The following is a 15,260-nucleotide window of genomic DNA, read 5'->3' as shown; positions in this document are numbered from 1 at the left end:
TTGCTTATCAGTGCAGAAGCGTTTTCGTTTCTGGCTTCAACCTTGACTTTGAACCCTTGGGTTAACTGACTGGTCTTTGCATTTACATCCTCTGTTTTATCTTCACCCTGGTCTTTTTGGGTGCTGCAGCAAAGTTTGATCTACTCCTGAATATTTACATTCTCAGATCTCAGAATTCTGACAGTGCAGAGATCTCCAATGAAGGGAAGAGGTCAAGAGAGACCAATTTAGCCACTGTTTCCCTTGTAACAAGTTGGGAGAGAGAAACATTTTGAAAGTGGGGAAACACTTGACCTCATCTGTATGCCTCACCTTTCTGGACCACATATAATTTTTGTGTTTGGTTTCTTAAATGCCCCTTTTCACCCTAAGGTTGCACTTAGTTATAGTTAACGTTCTCTGCTGAGCTGTCTTCTATCACCCTCTTCACTGAAATTATTAATTGAAATAACTCCTGGAATCATTAGTTTGGAAATGTATGACAGTATTCCTTACTGTCTGTGCTGGCAATATGAATCAGTATTCTTACTGATTAGTGGTGATTCAGTTTTCTGTGTCTGTGAAGGAAATTCTCGGTTAATGGTGGTATTCTCCTGACCTTGAGGATCAAGCTACAGCTGCTACCCAGTTTCTCTTTTCCTACCTCTCTTTTCACCCGTTTCCCTAAGGCAACACATCTTGCTTCATTTCTTCACTACACAGTTCTTACAGCAAATGGCAGTTGAGAGCTGGAACAAAAACATAAAAACGGAGGGCTTCCCCAGGCCTCCTAATGCCTAATAAGGCATTAAAATGTCACTTCCAGTTTATGTCAGCATTTTTTTGGCCATTCTGAAGCCCACGGAGGCCATGGGTAGACACATGCAACCTCTGCATGCTTCAGAAAGCCCTCTGGTGCAGCTCTGGTCATCTTCAGAAGGTTCAGGTGGGGCTGGCTCAATTCGGGTCTGGTGGACCCATATTGAACCATATCTTTGAATATAAAATCCACAGATAAACAGGCTTCACCAGATGAGAAGTCAACTTGTATTGAACTGATTGGCTGTTTCTGTTCATACTGTTCCACTCCTTGTTCAGTGAGGGTTATTTCCTTATTGGAATTGACCTTCTGGAGTTATCCAGTGCTCTTACTGAAAACACTAAAAATGCTTCTTATACTCAAGGAAGGGTGTAACTGAAGTTACTGTGGGTCTGCAATTGACTAGTTGTTGTTACAATCAGTGGTATTGAGCCAGCTCTGTTTGAATGTCAACGGGATACCTTCTGAAGGATTAGGCTGTCCACAAGTGGATTAGAAAGGGGAACCCCTGCAGACAGCTGGTGTTCTTATGATTTGCAGGGAAATACACTGATATTTCATGTTCAGGAGAGCAGCAGAGCTCAATATGCTCTTTATTCGGCCATTGGCTGTGTTAAAGGAAATGTCTCCATCTTGTCAATGCACAGGACCACAGCACAGAACCTCCGTATGGTGCTGATATCCTGCGCTGGTGGGTGGCTGAGTCGAATGTCTTTACAGAAGTCCTGATTGGGCCAGCTGTTCTTAACTCTGCGCGGGATGACATCAACAAGGTAGGAGGCAAAAAATGGGGATGCCTTTTCTTGAGTGGAAGCCACCCCAAAATTAGAAATGGCACGTCGGCTTTTTGAGCATATAACCAGAACAGATATATTTGAGCCCTAACTTTGTGGTGGTTTTTGTTTCAAATTACCACTGTTGCAGTTCTGGGTTGCACAGCTTGAGATGACAGGATAGCAACCTTTCTTCTGCATATGTGTCTTCAGCTGTTGGTTCACACTGTCTGAGTTTAACAAAGATCTGCCTCATGGTGCGTAAGGTATTGTAACCTTAAGAACCATAGACCATTCAAGGTAGGGCTAGATTTTCTGGAACAGACAGGGCTGCTGCCAAGCCCCATATCTCTATCTCCTATCTCTATTAGCATCTAGGGCAACGGTTCCCAAAGTCCTACTCAGACTTTGAGATTGTAGTCTTTGTGAGTTTGGGGCAGATGGCACCAATGCAGGGGCTGGGGAGGAATGCTTCCCTGGCTGGTGGGTTGTGACCCATTAGTTTGGGAACCACTGATCTAGGGGTTACTCGGGTTGTCATGCAATACCATTCTGAAAGTATCCTCACTTCATTTCTTTGACTGCTGCCTGCAAGGTTGGGGAAGCTGTTGGTGCACTGATGTCACATAAGGCGGCAACGTAATCGGGGAGGGGGGCTGCTGTTTTGGAGCAGTTGCAGGTTTGCTCCAACATCTGGTGGCCTGGATCTCTCCAACATCTTGGCCTCCAACATCACGGGGCCTGAATCTCTCAGAACAAGTCTTGCCTTGCATGGACAAGTGGTTGGATAGAGGTCTTCAGTGGTAGTTGTATGACATTAGAGAAGTAACTGAAATTGTATTGGATATATTGGTAGTAACATTTTCTTCTGGAAAAAACTGCAGAGTATGTTTTTCTTTAATTCCTGTTATTATTTGTTTTGCTGCTAGCTTCGGAATACGCTCCGGTTTTTGTTGGGCAATCTGGCTGATTTCAATCCAGAGACAGACTCGATCTCCACTGCCGAGATGTATGTAATAGACCAGTATATGCTCCACCTCCTGCAGGGCTATGCAAACAAGGTAGGTAAGCAGAGAGAGCCTGTTGAAGTTAAATGATGGTTGCAGCATCAGAACATGGGCTGTGGATTTTTAAGTGGGCAGATGACCTGATGCATTTCAAGGAGAGAAGAGCTGATTTCTCTACTGTTGTGGTGGTTGTACTTCTTAAGCTAAGCATAAGGCCAAAATTGTAGAGAGGCATTTCACCACTCATTAGAATATATTTTGAACCACTGCTTCTTGAGTTTATTATCATTATTAGTTTTGGTCTGCAGTACTATTTTTTTGAAACGTGGAGGTGTTTGGAAGCCAGCAATGTCATTCAGTAATGAATTATTTATCTGCCACTGGGGCTGTATAGTACAGAGCCAGCCAGAAGGATTTTGCCTCTCTGGAAGGTGTCATCTCAGAATCTGAGAGATGCACTCTAGAATACCTTTGCAGTGCTGTTGTAGTTCGATGCCGGACCTCATCTCTAAGACGGTCGGTGAATGCTGTTTCATCGGTGCCTGTTATGTTGCACCCCAAGCAGCTGCAGAGGCAGTTGTGTCTAGCATTGTACAAATGTCAGAAGTGGTGTTTGCCATTTGCATTAGGTGAGGCAGAGATGGGAAAAGCGGTCAGGACGGACTAATCAGTGTAGTGGTGATGGGGGAGGGAATTGCATGTGCCTCTGAAGATGCAGGTGAAGTGAAGAAAGAGTTTGGTGAAGACAATAACAGATAAATTGCATGAAGGCTACTTTAGACATAGGGGGTAGGTGGAGAAGAACATGGGTTTGGACCAAATTTGGTCATGCCCCAAACTATTTTTCTTGCCATGGTTTCATTCGGGTGGTGGTAGTTCTGCTTTCAGGCTCCTCAGTCTTGACTTGTGCCATGGCAGCCATTGCGATTCATATCAACCCCTCCTTTAAGTCCCTTCTCTGTGACTGGTTCCAATGTGAGCTCGTTGTCCTTACCTTCAAAGCCTTCCATGCCACTCCTCTCCCTACCTCTCAGCCCTCGGCTCTTCCAGTTCCACCAGCTTCAGGCTCCTGCCCCCTCTGTGACTCTGTCCTCATGCTTGGATCTGCCTACTTGCTTTCTCGCTTGCTTCCTTCAAAGTCACCTCTTCTGCCAAGTCTACATGGCACACCTGAGTCCTCTTCCCTACTGTGTCTATGCTACATCACTGAAACAGTCCCTCATGTTTTATGTCTTTGCTTCTTTTTCCGTCTCCTTCCCCCCTCCTCTGTTGTCAGTGTCTGGATCATAAGCCTTAGGGCAGGGAAAGCACATCATCGATACTATATGATTATTTCACTGTGAACAAATGAGAACTAGCCCAGTTTGTGGGTTACAGTAGACCAGGCTTGGTTCATGGGCAATCTTTTCATAAAGCACCTGAGCTCTCATGCCATTTCAGATGCCTTCCCTTTGCTTCTGATCTGTTCATTCATACTTGCATCTTGATACAGTCCTTTCTCTTCCCCAGATTACAGAGGCATATAAGGCCTATGACTATGGCAAAGTCATCCGACTACTGCAGGCCTTCCACACCAGAGAGCTGTCCAATTTTTACTTCAGTATAGTCAAGGACAGGTATGCACCATGGCCTGCTCTTACAGATGTGCATGCCTTTCCCACTCCCCCTTATTACCTGGTTAAGGACATTTGTCTTAGGAAGCCTCAGAATGATGATGATAACATGCTGTATGCTGGTTGTCTATACGTCCTTTTGTCTTGACGTATACACACACAGAGTGTATAAACTTGGCTGTCATGCTTACTTGCAGAGGAACCTTGATGGTTCTGGTAGCACCAATTATCTGACATCTGGGGTGTATTTCTTTTGTTTAAGTGTCAAAGGGCACAATCCTAACTATCTTTCCAGCACTGACATAGCTGTGCCAGTGTGGCGTGCACTGCATCCTGCAGTGGGGGAGGCAGTCAAGGGGGCCCCGCAAGGTAAGGATATGTTTGTTACCTACCTTGGGGCTGCATTGCAGGTTAGTGCTAGGTTAGTGCTGGAAAGTGAGTTAGGATTGCATCCTAACTCAGGGAAGTATTTTTAGTCATCAGGATCAACCCCTTTTGCATCCAGGATATTTCTACTTGTATGTAAATGTTTAATTCCCTCCCTTTCCTATATTTCAGACTTTACTGTGAAGAAGAAAAAGATCCTAAACGTCGTTCATGTCAAACAGCCTTAGCAGCAGTTTTGGACACAGTGGTTCGTTCTTTTGCACCAATCCTTCCGCATCTGGCTGAGGAGGTGTTCCAGTTCCTTCCCTTTAAGAAAGGCAAGACAGCTGTAAAACTATTAAGATGAAATTGAGGCTTTGCAGCTTCAAATGATTCTTCACACAAGGCTGTTATTTTTATGAGTCCTGGGAAGGTTGTCTCAAAGGCTAAGAAACTATCTACTTGTTGGCTGGCTAGGTGGAGCTATCAGCTGGTCCTCCAAAGGGGAGACTTCTAGTTTAGTTCCTATCACCTTGGCTGGGTGATACTATTAACTAATGGTACTTTGTGTGTGTCAGAGAAAGGGGATGGGAGAAGACAACAAGTCCCAAGAGAAGGCTGGCTAACCAAGGGGAGTAGGGGTTAGTATACGCACACCCCTTTCTGCCTTCTCCTTTTCCTTTATTGGACCAGCAGCCAAATGGTGAAAAAACCTTGGTAGTGTATATCTGATGTCACCATCCCACCTTACAGCAACCAGGCAAGGGAGGGCATCTGCAAGGGAAAAAACTCACTCCTGGGAGAGCACTCGAACCCCAGGAGTTATTATTAAAAATCAAATGCACAGTAGTATCTGCAAGGCAAAGAGACATGACCACCCACTACCTGTGAACATGGCCAGGGTCAAAATGTAACAAGGAAAAGAAAAGTGGGTAGTAAAAGTATAAGCAGGCTGATGGAAAATGCCTGAGCTTGGCTGGAATGCACAAAGAAAAGGTTTCACTAAGTGGGTGCAGTAACTAGTAATGCCCAGCAGATAGAGCTGGAGGCTACTCAAAATCCTCAGCCCACAGATTCCCCCCTCTATCCCATGGAAAAGGACAGAGAAAGCAACAATAAATTCTAGGATCACAATCTAGCAAGACAATCTTCCTAGACCTTATTGCTCAAGGAAGCCTCCCAACAAACAGGTCACTCATGTGAGTGGCAGAGAACAATGAACATTTCCTGCAAGCTGGGAAATACGTAACTTTGCTTTGATATCATGTTACTTGATTGTGGGATTAGAACCCACCTGGTTTCTCCATCCTGTCTTTTGGACCTAGACAGACAGGTAGCGGACAAAGTAGTTCTGTTGGTAAGCAGAGCAGCTGGCTTACCAGGCTTAACAGGAAGACAGATCATGAATTCGCACATTTGGTGTACAGAATGCTGCAGGAGGATTTTCCACAACTCTAAAACTGCTAAACCCGGCACAGTTTAAATAGTGAATGTATGTTGAAAATGATTAAGACTTTAACCTGTAAAAATTAGTCTTAAGTTTTCAGATTACTAGTGTATGTTTTAAAGATAAAATAGAGTTGTGAATTTGAAAGATCTACTAGAGCAGTTACAAATGCATTAGGTGTTAACTTTTCCCTTTCTTTCTAAGAACCTGGTAGCGTATTTCATTCTGGATGGATGAATACAAGTCCTGTATGGAAGAAACCAGGCCTTGAAGAAGCAGTGGAAGGAGCGTGTGCAATGAGGGATGCTTTCCTTGGTTCCATCCCAGGCAAAAATGCTTTGGAACATCAGGTGGTCGTTGTGATTGAACCTGGCCTGCTCTTTGAATTAATGGAGGTAAGCAGAAAAATCACTATAGACAACCTAATAAAGCCTCATCATCACCTACAGGGCAAGTGATGGGACAAGGTGCTTATCCACCTAGTCCAGCACTATCCAAACTTAACATTCATCGCCCTGCCCTCCATACTGCAGACACAGCACCCGGAACCGGAATAAGTGATGATGATGCAATGATGTCATCCCCAGTTGCTACTAGTTTGGAGATCATGGAAAGGTGCTGAAAAATGGGCGTAAGAAGTCTAGGGTGGGTGGGTCCTTCAAGCAGCAAAAACCTGATGCATGAGCTCTGCCCACTGAACCCAGCCTCTTACTGCTGTTTCCAGCACTTCATCGGGCTGCTGGGTGACAAGCATCCCACACCACCCCTACATGTTCACCAAACCAACCTCAAGAGCCATGCCTCAGATTGAGGACCACTGACCTAGTCTCATAGTTCTCCAGCTGCATCTAGATGCCCAATATGCAGATATAAAAATAGTTCAACCTGGATGTGCTGTTAATTGGTAAAGAAGGTTAATGGGAGCAGTATGAAACATAGCTAGAGCAGCTTCCTTTTGCTCTGTGATGTTACTCCCAGTGCCTAAAGTACTGATAGTCCTAAATGTAGAGATTGGCTTATCAGTTGCTATAGGTGCAAATCAGTACAGCAATGATACTCAAACTTTTCCAGGCAGTGGCTCCCATGACCCCCCTGGCTGTTGGCCATGACTTCCCATCATGTTCCTGAGGGCAGGAAGTGACATCATTAAACAGGAAGTGGCCAGAAATATTAACTATATTAATATTAATTATATTAATCATATTAATTAAATGCAGATCTTAAAAATATATTATTAATGTACAGCAATATACATGCTTTATAAATGATCAGCTGCTGATCACTGTTGGAGGCAGGATGCTGGAGTAGGTAGATTTTGTCTGGTCCAGGACGACTCCTTTTTTTAAACTTTAAGCATACCAATAGAATTGTTTTATCAAATGAACTTTGTGAACAACCACTCTGACCAACATTACACACACACACACCCTCCTGCGGACCCCAATCCAACTAGTCATTTCTCCCATTCTCCTTGGATAGGATTGAACCCTTTATTAATTCAATGAAATTAAATTTTTCCAGCAGTGATGGGGAAAACAAAAAGACAATGAAAATATATCAGAGCTGATAAGGGTTTGGTTAGGAAGCTGATTTGTCTCCTTTACTAGGCACAGCTCAAGCCTATGCATGTCTACTCAGAAGTAATTCCCATTAGAGTCAATGGGGCTTACTCCCAGGAAAGTGTGGATAGGAGTCGGCTGGCAATCACTTCATCAATGGCTGATAAGTATTCCCTTTAAATAGCAAAATTCATCTAAAAATACAGCCTCTCCTCTTCAGTCAAACAACAAGATTAATAAATCACTTTAAAAACTGAACCCTTTTCCTGCTTCTGGCCAAGTAAAGTGTGTGCTTGTCTCCCCCCCCCCCTTTGCCAACTGCATGGAAGCAACTTTAAGACACCTGGTGACTGGTAAAATAGGAAGCGGTTTATTTGGAGAGGGGGAGGAAAGCAGGAAGGTTTGGAGATTGAAAGGGGGGAGTGGAAGAGGGAGGGGGTTGAAAAGAGAGATTTCACTTTGATGAGAAGCAATCACAGGCTGGGAACTAGGAACCAACCAGACAAGGATCAGCGAGGGTTAAGGACTGCAAGCTGAGCATGCTCGGTACTTGCCAGATGGGGGTTGGAGCTGAAGAGCTTTGAAAACAACATAGAAAGCCACAGCCTGGGAGTGGAGGGAGAAGAGGGCGGGGCAGCAGCAGCCACTCTTGCAGCTGAGCAACTCCCGTTTCTTCTGCTTTAAAAAAAAGCGCAGACGGGCAGAAGAACGGGCTTGTATTCTGTCCGGGGTGTGACTATATCGCTGCGAGAGGACATCCTGTGCCTCCCTTTTGAGTTCCTGGCGCCTCCCTAAAGAGCCGCGCTGCACAGATTGAATAACACTGCAGTACGGGGTTTGGGAAGAATGCCACATGATCAGAGGCACCACTAGTGTTCACCTCACGTGGTGCGAGAACTCACTGCATCACCCTGATGGACCTCCTTCCCAGACCATATAGAATAAATTACAATATCATGCATGCAGCCTAAATGCAGTGGCATTACTAGGGTTGGTGAAACCCACTTTAACTTTATGTATTTATTTTAATACATAACTGTACAGGTCACCCAACAAAGTGGTAACCAACAAAAAACCAGTGGCTAATTTGATGACATAACAGAATAAGAGTTCTAGTATAAGCTCTGAACATGGAAATGGGAGCGGACTCATACTAACACCTTATTGGTTTCCTACTGTATCATAACACCTCTTCAGTTCTTGGAACAATCAGTCTCACTGGTCAGTTCTGAGTTCAGTAAAACTACTTTTTGTTACATAAGGCAACTGTGTTCCTTTTCTGTTTATTCAACTATAACTTTTTATAGAATACAGATATTTCAACATGTTTTGTTTCATTACATTCTGCATTAAATTACCCATTGATTGTTATATATTACATGAGACTATTATTTATAAGTACCACGAAAGCAGTTTTGGCCAGTAGTGGTGTCACCCAGTGTGGTCTGATGCCACTGAACACAATTTACTTTTAGAAGTCTTCATTTATGGAACTGGTACTCTGCTATTGAGAGAGCAAGCCAAGGAGCTCACAGGTGACCCTCACAGCCTGAACTGCTAACTTTAGCAAAAAAATACATAGCTTTGACCAGTTTTCTTAATACACAAATTATTTGTATACAGAGTCATTGAGAGTTTGTCTCTAGGTACTGCAACATGAAGAGTCCTCAAGTACATCCCAGCTAAATGAAATAATGATGGCATCACAGACAACTTTGCTAACTGAAGTTCCTCGAGATATGATCACTGATGACAACATAATTAAAGGCACATTTTTGATAAATTTAGAAGGTAAGTTGCTCCAAGCTGTGGTGAGGATTTCATTAAAAAGAGATTAGACCAAGTCATGAAGTACAGATTCACTAATGGCGACCAGTCATGACAACTAAGTGCTATTGGTGGATGCTGCAGCAGCCTCTGAATCCCATTTGCAGGGAAGCCAGTAATAGAAGTGTGCTTTTTAAATCTGCTTTTGGGCTGTGCAGAAGCAACTGGGGGGCTATTGTGGAAAACAGGAGCTGAACTAGAGGGCCTTATGTTCTAAGAAAATACAAGTCTTGCCTCTCTTCCATTGGTTTCTTTTATTAGGTGGCGATATCCGGGAAGAGTCGTCCTACAAAGTCATTGTTCTACCAGCTGCCAAATCAAAATGCCTTCGCTGTCGAAAATACACTGCTGAATCACCAGAGGCTCCCTGTGCACGCTGTATGGAAGTTCTTGGTGGAAAATGATACACATTCAAGTAGCAGTCAGGTCTCCCAAAAGCAGATGGATACATTAGACTTCTCATTTTTGGAATACAGGAAAGAGTGTAGAAATGTATATGGAGAAGACATTCGCTTAGTTGTGCAAGGATAAGGTTGGAGTGCTATGTTCAAAAATTTTGAAATGGATGGTGTGTATGCTTAAAGCTTGTATACTTAATAAAGTGCTTACCCATTAATCCTAATGGCTCTTTACACCTACATAAGTTTCTTAGCCTAACATTTACAGTCAGTCTTTAAGTTAGATTCCTTTTTAGAAAAAGTATTTGACAGCTTTGTGGAGTTTAAGTGCATATATAAGCTGCTTTTTGAAAGAAAACTTAATTATGCTCACTAACTCTAATGGTTGCTATGAGTCTATTTTCTTTCCCACCCACATTCACTGCACTTGATACAGAGTGGAGTGTGTATGTCCTGTTATGTCAATTTTTTAAAAAATTAAGCACGTTATATGTAAGTGAAGTCCCTTAAGGCACCATGATATGACAATCAGTTTTGGGTTAAAATAAAATGGTATGGTTATAATACTTTAGACAGCAAGAGCAGAGGACAAGATTTTTCACCTTGGGTTACTTAACTATATGGCATGTTATCTTTTTTAACAGACATGTTTAACATATGGCATGTTAACTGATTTAACAGACAGTAGGTACAAATTTAATAAGTAACCCAATGATCAAGTACAAGGCTGAGCACACCAAAAGAATGTCAAGATTGTTAATTTTAATACTTCATATCTGGGAAAAGAAAGCAAAAATTTCAATGCAAGAAGTCTAGTGTTGGACACCATTTACAATAAGCTGTACAACATTAGAAGTTGTTACAAAAAGACTTGTTTCTATAGCGCTTGATCAGCTTAAGTATTAGTTTCCTGATTTTGGTTTTCCATACCTTGTCAAAACATCCAAGAGAGGCCAACATCATTTTCAGTTTTACACAATTAGTGTCAACTTGCTCTCTTCCCCCACTGAAACATGCTTTCTGAAAAACAGCAAGGGTTAGCCTAGCTGCTACCTCCAATCGTTCCTGTTTGATGTCTTCCAATGCCACAGGCCTTTTTCCAGCTGACTTTCTTTGATAAAGCAGTCAACACACTAAGTTGAAAACCAGAAGCTCTTCCTACATAACAGATACGAGGCAGGAGCTTTGCTTTCTCAGCTTCTGATTAAATTCTTGTCAATATTGAAAAAACAGCTGCTGTTAGCATATGAACATGTTATTTGGAACAGCAACCAAGCTGTTAAACCTGAACTACTGCACAAGTACTTGAGTAAGAAATAAATATTTCAGGTTATAGACAAATATACAAAGGTGATCAGAGGAGTTGGTATTGCCTACCACAGTAAGGCAGAATTTCACATGGATGTTGTCTCATAAGTTGGTTGACAAAATATTAGAATCTTCTAGTGAGGTCTGCTTCCGTGTATACAAGAGCCATGCACTTAACTTATTCCAGAGAACAGTGAAACTATGAGAACTAGCGTCACTATCATGACATTGCTTCCACCGCCTCAATTAGATTCAAGGCAACGCTGTATTGGCCGTGGTTTTCCGGCAAGTGTTCAATAACTTTATCAACTAGTTTTGCAGTTGTGGTAACTGGCACGTCTACATTTTGAAGATCCTGTGGGTCCTGCAGGGGAGGGAAATACACAGCCTTCAGCTATTCATCTCCAAAAGCACTTCACAAGTTGGTCTTTTCAAGCAAGTACCAGACTAGAGATCATTTTAGTCTAAGCTTCCACACATCATCCCCGCTTGGTGGAATATTTCTGTATCACGATAACCTTAAATTCATAGACAGTTGTAAGAATTTCACCATGAAAGCATTCTCTCTTCTCAGGTAATTCTCTTTCAGTGGAGAAAATGGTGCTTGGGAGTAGGAAGCCTCTCTTCAAATCCCTGGTCAGCCATTAAGCTCCTTCCCCAAGGTGGGGTGGCCTTGGACAAAGTCACCCTCCTTCAGCCTAACTTGCCTTGGAGTTGTGTAGACCAGTGGTTCTCGCATGTTTAGCACCGGGACCCACTTTTTAGAATAAGAATTTCGGAACCTGCCAGAAGTGATGTCATGACCGGAAGTGACATCATCAAGCAGAAAATTTTTTGACCATCCTAGGCTGCAATCCTACCCACACTTACCCAGGTGTAAGTCCCATTTACTATAATGGTTAAAAGAATATACATAGTAGCTTGTTAAAAGTACAGGTCTGTAACATTCCCAAAATGCAGGCACATACCATGGTAACATTAAGTCTAACATATTAAAAATAAAATATTGAAAGGACTAGGGACCCACCTGAAATTGGCTCGCGACCCACCTAGTGGGTCCTGACCCACAGTTTGAGAAACACTGGTGTAGACAATTATAAAAGAGACTTGTGACTAATAGTCAAGCACCTCTACCCGAAAAGAAATAAAAACTAGACTAAGGTAAACACACCAGAGAATTGTCTCCTTTACGCTTCAGGCCTGTCACTCTGCCAAAAACAGCCTAACTGTTCAGGGACTCACTCAGGTCAAGGAACCCAGAGCACAGATGTTCTGGCACAAAATGAGATTTGCAAGGGAGAAATTGGGACACTTTCAACATACTTGTACCATCTGTGAGTCAATCTAACCCAACAACCCCCTGCTCCTTTACTGAAAAAAAGCAGCTTATATTGCTAGCTGTGCATCTTTAGTAGAAGTACATGTGATCATTAATCTGAGGTCTTGTTTTTAAAGTGGAATTATGGTTCTGCGACAGAAACAACTATCTGTAGATGTGAAATGCTTTTCTAGGATTTTCAGTTTTATTGAACTGAATGTCTAGTGAGAGACTTGAGGTCCTTGTTATTGTTTTCAGTTAAAAAGGAACTTACCATTGCTTTAAGCCACGTGCAGAGAGTTGGAGGCAGCCTGGCCAGCAGCTCCATGCCTTCCTTGGTCTGGGTGTGCAGTAAGGCATAAGCCAGCCTCTGTCCTGTCAGCACTAATAGCTGAGATGCAAGGACTTCTTTGTCATGTACTTGAAGAATGGCCTGCATATTAGACAAGAGCATCTTAATGCCACCAGTCCTAATCAAAGACTGTGTTCACCACTGAAAGCACACTACGTGGTTTTAGCAATTCCTCCCTGTTAAGCACATGCAGGAAATAGTTGTCTTCAAATCAGAAACTCCAAAATGAGGATGAATGAATTTACATGATTTCTACTGCTGTCAGTGATATTCTGCATTATAGATTAAGACACAGTCAGTTTGTCACTGAACACATGCACAGTAAACTTGTCATTATAGGACTTAACAGTAAGATCCTTCCAGAAGACTCTTACCCCTCAAAACCATGCATGCAAGCGAAATGAGAGACTGGCAGTACATTCAGTTACCCAATCACACTGCAAACAGGCACTGCAAAATGCTGTGATTTCTTCTCATCAATGCAGGAGTACTAAAAGACTCACTGCACAAACCAAGCTAGAAGGCTAGACAGATCAACGGTTTTTTCTATCTGGAAACCATTTTCCAGCAATTTATTAAAACAGAACCATATAAAACCACTCTACTCAAATCTGGCATTTCCTTAACTACTTTTTTTTGGGGGGGGGGGGTGTTGTTGCTTTCTGGTTCTGCTGCTGTTTGATGGTTTCAGTATTTTTTACTGCATGATGTTTTTATTGCTCTTAGCCACCTTGCATTGTTGGTGGAAAGAAAGGCAGGATAGTAAGGATGAAAATATTTTAAAATAAACTAACTAGAGCAGGCAGGGCATGTACCTCATCTATTTTGAAGTTGTTCCTCTGAGAAACCACTGTTGCCCTAGAGAAGGTACTAATTAAAGTCACTGCCTAGTGTGAACCTTTTACCTCTTCTCCAAGTTGATCCAGGCCATAGTTATACAGCTCACACACATAGTGTCTTCTGACCGCATCCTCATTGACCTGAAGGTGTTGAGCCAAATCTATAGCCAGGGCTGGCCAATCTCTGTCTTTCACCGACATGACTGTTAATTCCTCTTGGCTGCCTCTGGTTTTGCGGGATGGAGACTGAGCTTGTGCCACTGCACTCACCAGTTTGGTTAAGAACTTGGAAGGGAAAAAAGAGTGCCATATCAGCAGCAACTTCATTTTACATAGAGAGAATTATCTGTTTTCTGTAGAGAGCCCACTTACTTGATGCCGTATCGACAGCAGAGCTGGATCTACATCACCACTAGGCAGCAACTGAATTGAAGTGAGGTCTTTGAAAAAGGCATTTTTACCCTACACAGAGAGGATGGAATACAACAGGACAAGGTCCTCTTTAATAGTGAAGTTGGTAGAACTTTTTAAAAAAACTGTTAAATGCTCTGCTTGGAAAACAAAATAGTTCTCTGCCGTACACGTTTCTCCTCAGAGAGGAACTGTGTTCAACAATGCATAGATATTGTGAAGTCAAGATGAGAAAAAAATTGCACGTGCTTCACATAACTGCAATTATACGAAACATGGATGGAAACTGCAGCTGAAGCTTCCCAGCACAGGTACACTGAACAAAAACAACCCACATAGCCAATTATCACATGTGGTTTGCATGAGTATTCTTTCCTACTTGGAATTTTTTATGTGATGTACCTCTGAAAGTGGTATCAACTGTTGGTCCATTAAAATGGCCAAGAATCTAAAATGCCTGCCTGTCATGAATATGTACATGTTAGGCCTAGGTTGGCAGTAGAAGCCTGAACCACACTAAGACAATGTAACTGAGAAGTTGCTAGCCGTCCCTAGCTGCAAGAATGTGAGTAAATAAACAAAAAGATTGTTGTCTCTCCATTGCTGTCCAGGAAGGACAGACAACAAGAATTGCAACCCATTGGAATGTGTAACACCTTAGTAGATGGAGAGGCACCTGATCAAGCGTGATGGAATGCAGCTATGGATCTCCAGTTGGGAGGGGTAAAGAACTATGAGGGGCTAGCAACCAGGCCAACTTTAAGAAGGTTCTCTCCTCAAAAGTTTCTGATTGGACAGTCTAAATAAGTATGAAGTCACCTCAGTACTACTAGCATGAGAAGTATAATAATGAGGCCTAAGGGGTGTGTCCGGTTCCTTCTTGGACAGCGTTTTGGGTGCAACATCCTGCACGCTTGTGAGCTCCAACTGTCCACCATGGGCACCTGGCCTCACAGGTAGCCTGGAGCTAAAAGATCTACAAGAGAAGCTGACCCAGGTGAGAGATAGGGATTAATAGAGATAGCTAGCTAGCTTTATTATTTTATTGCTGATATGTTTCCTAGATGTTTATGCCTCTAGCATTTGCTGCCTTACTGTAACCTTATGTACTTAATAAACTAAAATACCTTTTACTAAGCTATTTCATTGTCTGTTGGGGACAAGGGTTCAGAATCCTGCCTAGCCGTTCAGCAAGCTACCGAGTGCTCATTGAGGTCTAGTAACTTGAGAACTGAAGCTCTAA

At 42.6% G+C, this 15,260-nt stretch overlaps 2 protein-coding genes across 3 annotated transcripts in view; one reads left to right on the top strand and one right to left on the bottom strand.

Moving 5' to 3' along the window:
- Positions 1–15,150, top strand: part of IARS2 (isoleucyl-tRNA synthetase 2, mitochondrial) — a 42,621-nt gene extending 27,471 nt beyond the window's left edge. The window contains exons 17-23 of the mRNA XM_066618884.1: positions 1,447–1,572; positions 2,502–2,633; positions 4,089–4,195; positions 4,751–4,896; positions 6,210–6,400; positions 9,211–9,355; positions 9,653–15,150. Of these exons, the coding sequence (XP_066474981.1) occupies positions 1,447–1,572; positions 2,502–2,633; positions 4,089–4,195; positions 4,751–4,896; positions 6,210–6,400; positions 9,211–9,355; positions 9,653–9,795 (990 nt within the window). The 3' untranslated portion in view covers positions 9,796–15,150. The remainder of the gene's footprint in view (positions 1–1,446; positions 1,573–2,501; positions 2,634–4,088; positions 4,196–4,750; positions 4,897–6,209; positions 6,401–9,210; positions 9,356–9,652) is intronic.
- RAB3GAP2 (RAB3 GTPase activating non-catalytic protein subunit 2) overlaps positions 9,627–15,260 on the bottom strand; it is a 60,077-nt gene continuing 54,443 nt past the window's right edge. For both annotated transcript variants that reach the window (XM_066618861.1, XM_066618871.1), the window contains 4 exons: positions 13,979–14,068; positions 13,673–13,891; positions 12,690–12,848; positions 9,627–11,461 (listed from right to left, as the gene is read on the bottom strand). In XM_066618861.1, the coding sequence (XP_066474958.1) occupies positions 11,318–11,461; positions 12,690–12,848; positions 13,673–13,891; positions 13,979–14,068 (612 nt within the window). In that variant the 3' untranslated portion in view covers positions 9,627–11,317. The remainder of the gene's footprint in view (positions 11,462–12,689; positions 12,849–13,672; positions 13,892–13,978; positions 14,069–15,260) is intronic.

Source organism: Tiliqua scincoides, chromosome 1 (genome assembly GCF_035046505.1).
Source record: "Tiliqua scincoides isolate rTilSci1 chromosome 1, rTilSci1.hap2, whole genome shotgun sequence".
Classification (NCBI taxonomy): Eukaryota; Metazoa; Chordata; class Lepidosauria; order Squamata; family Scincidae; genus Tiliqua; species Tiliqua scincoides.
This window is presented reverse-complemented; position numbering and strand designations above follow the sequence as displayed.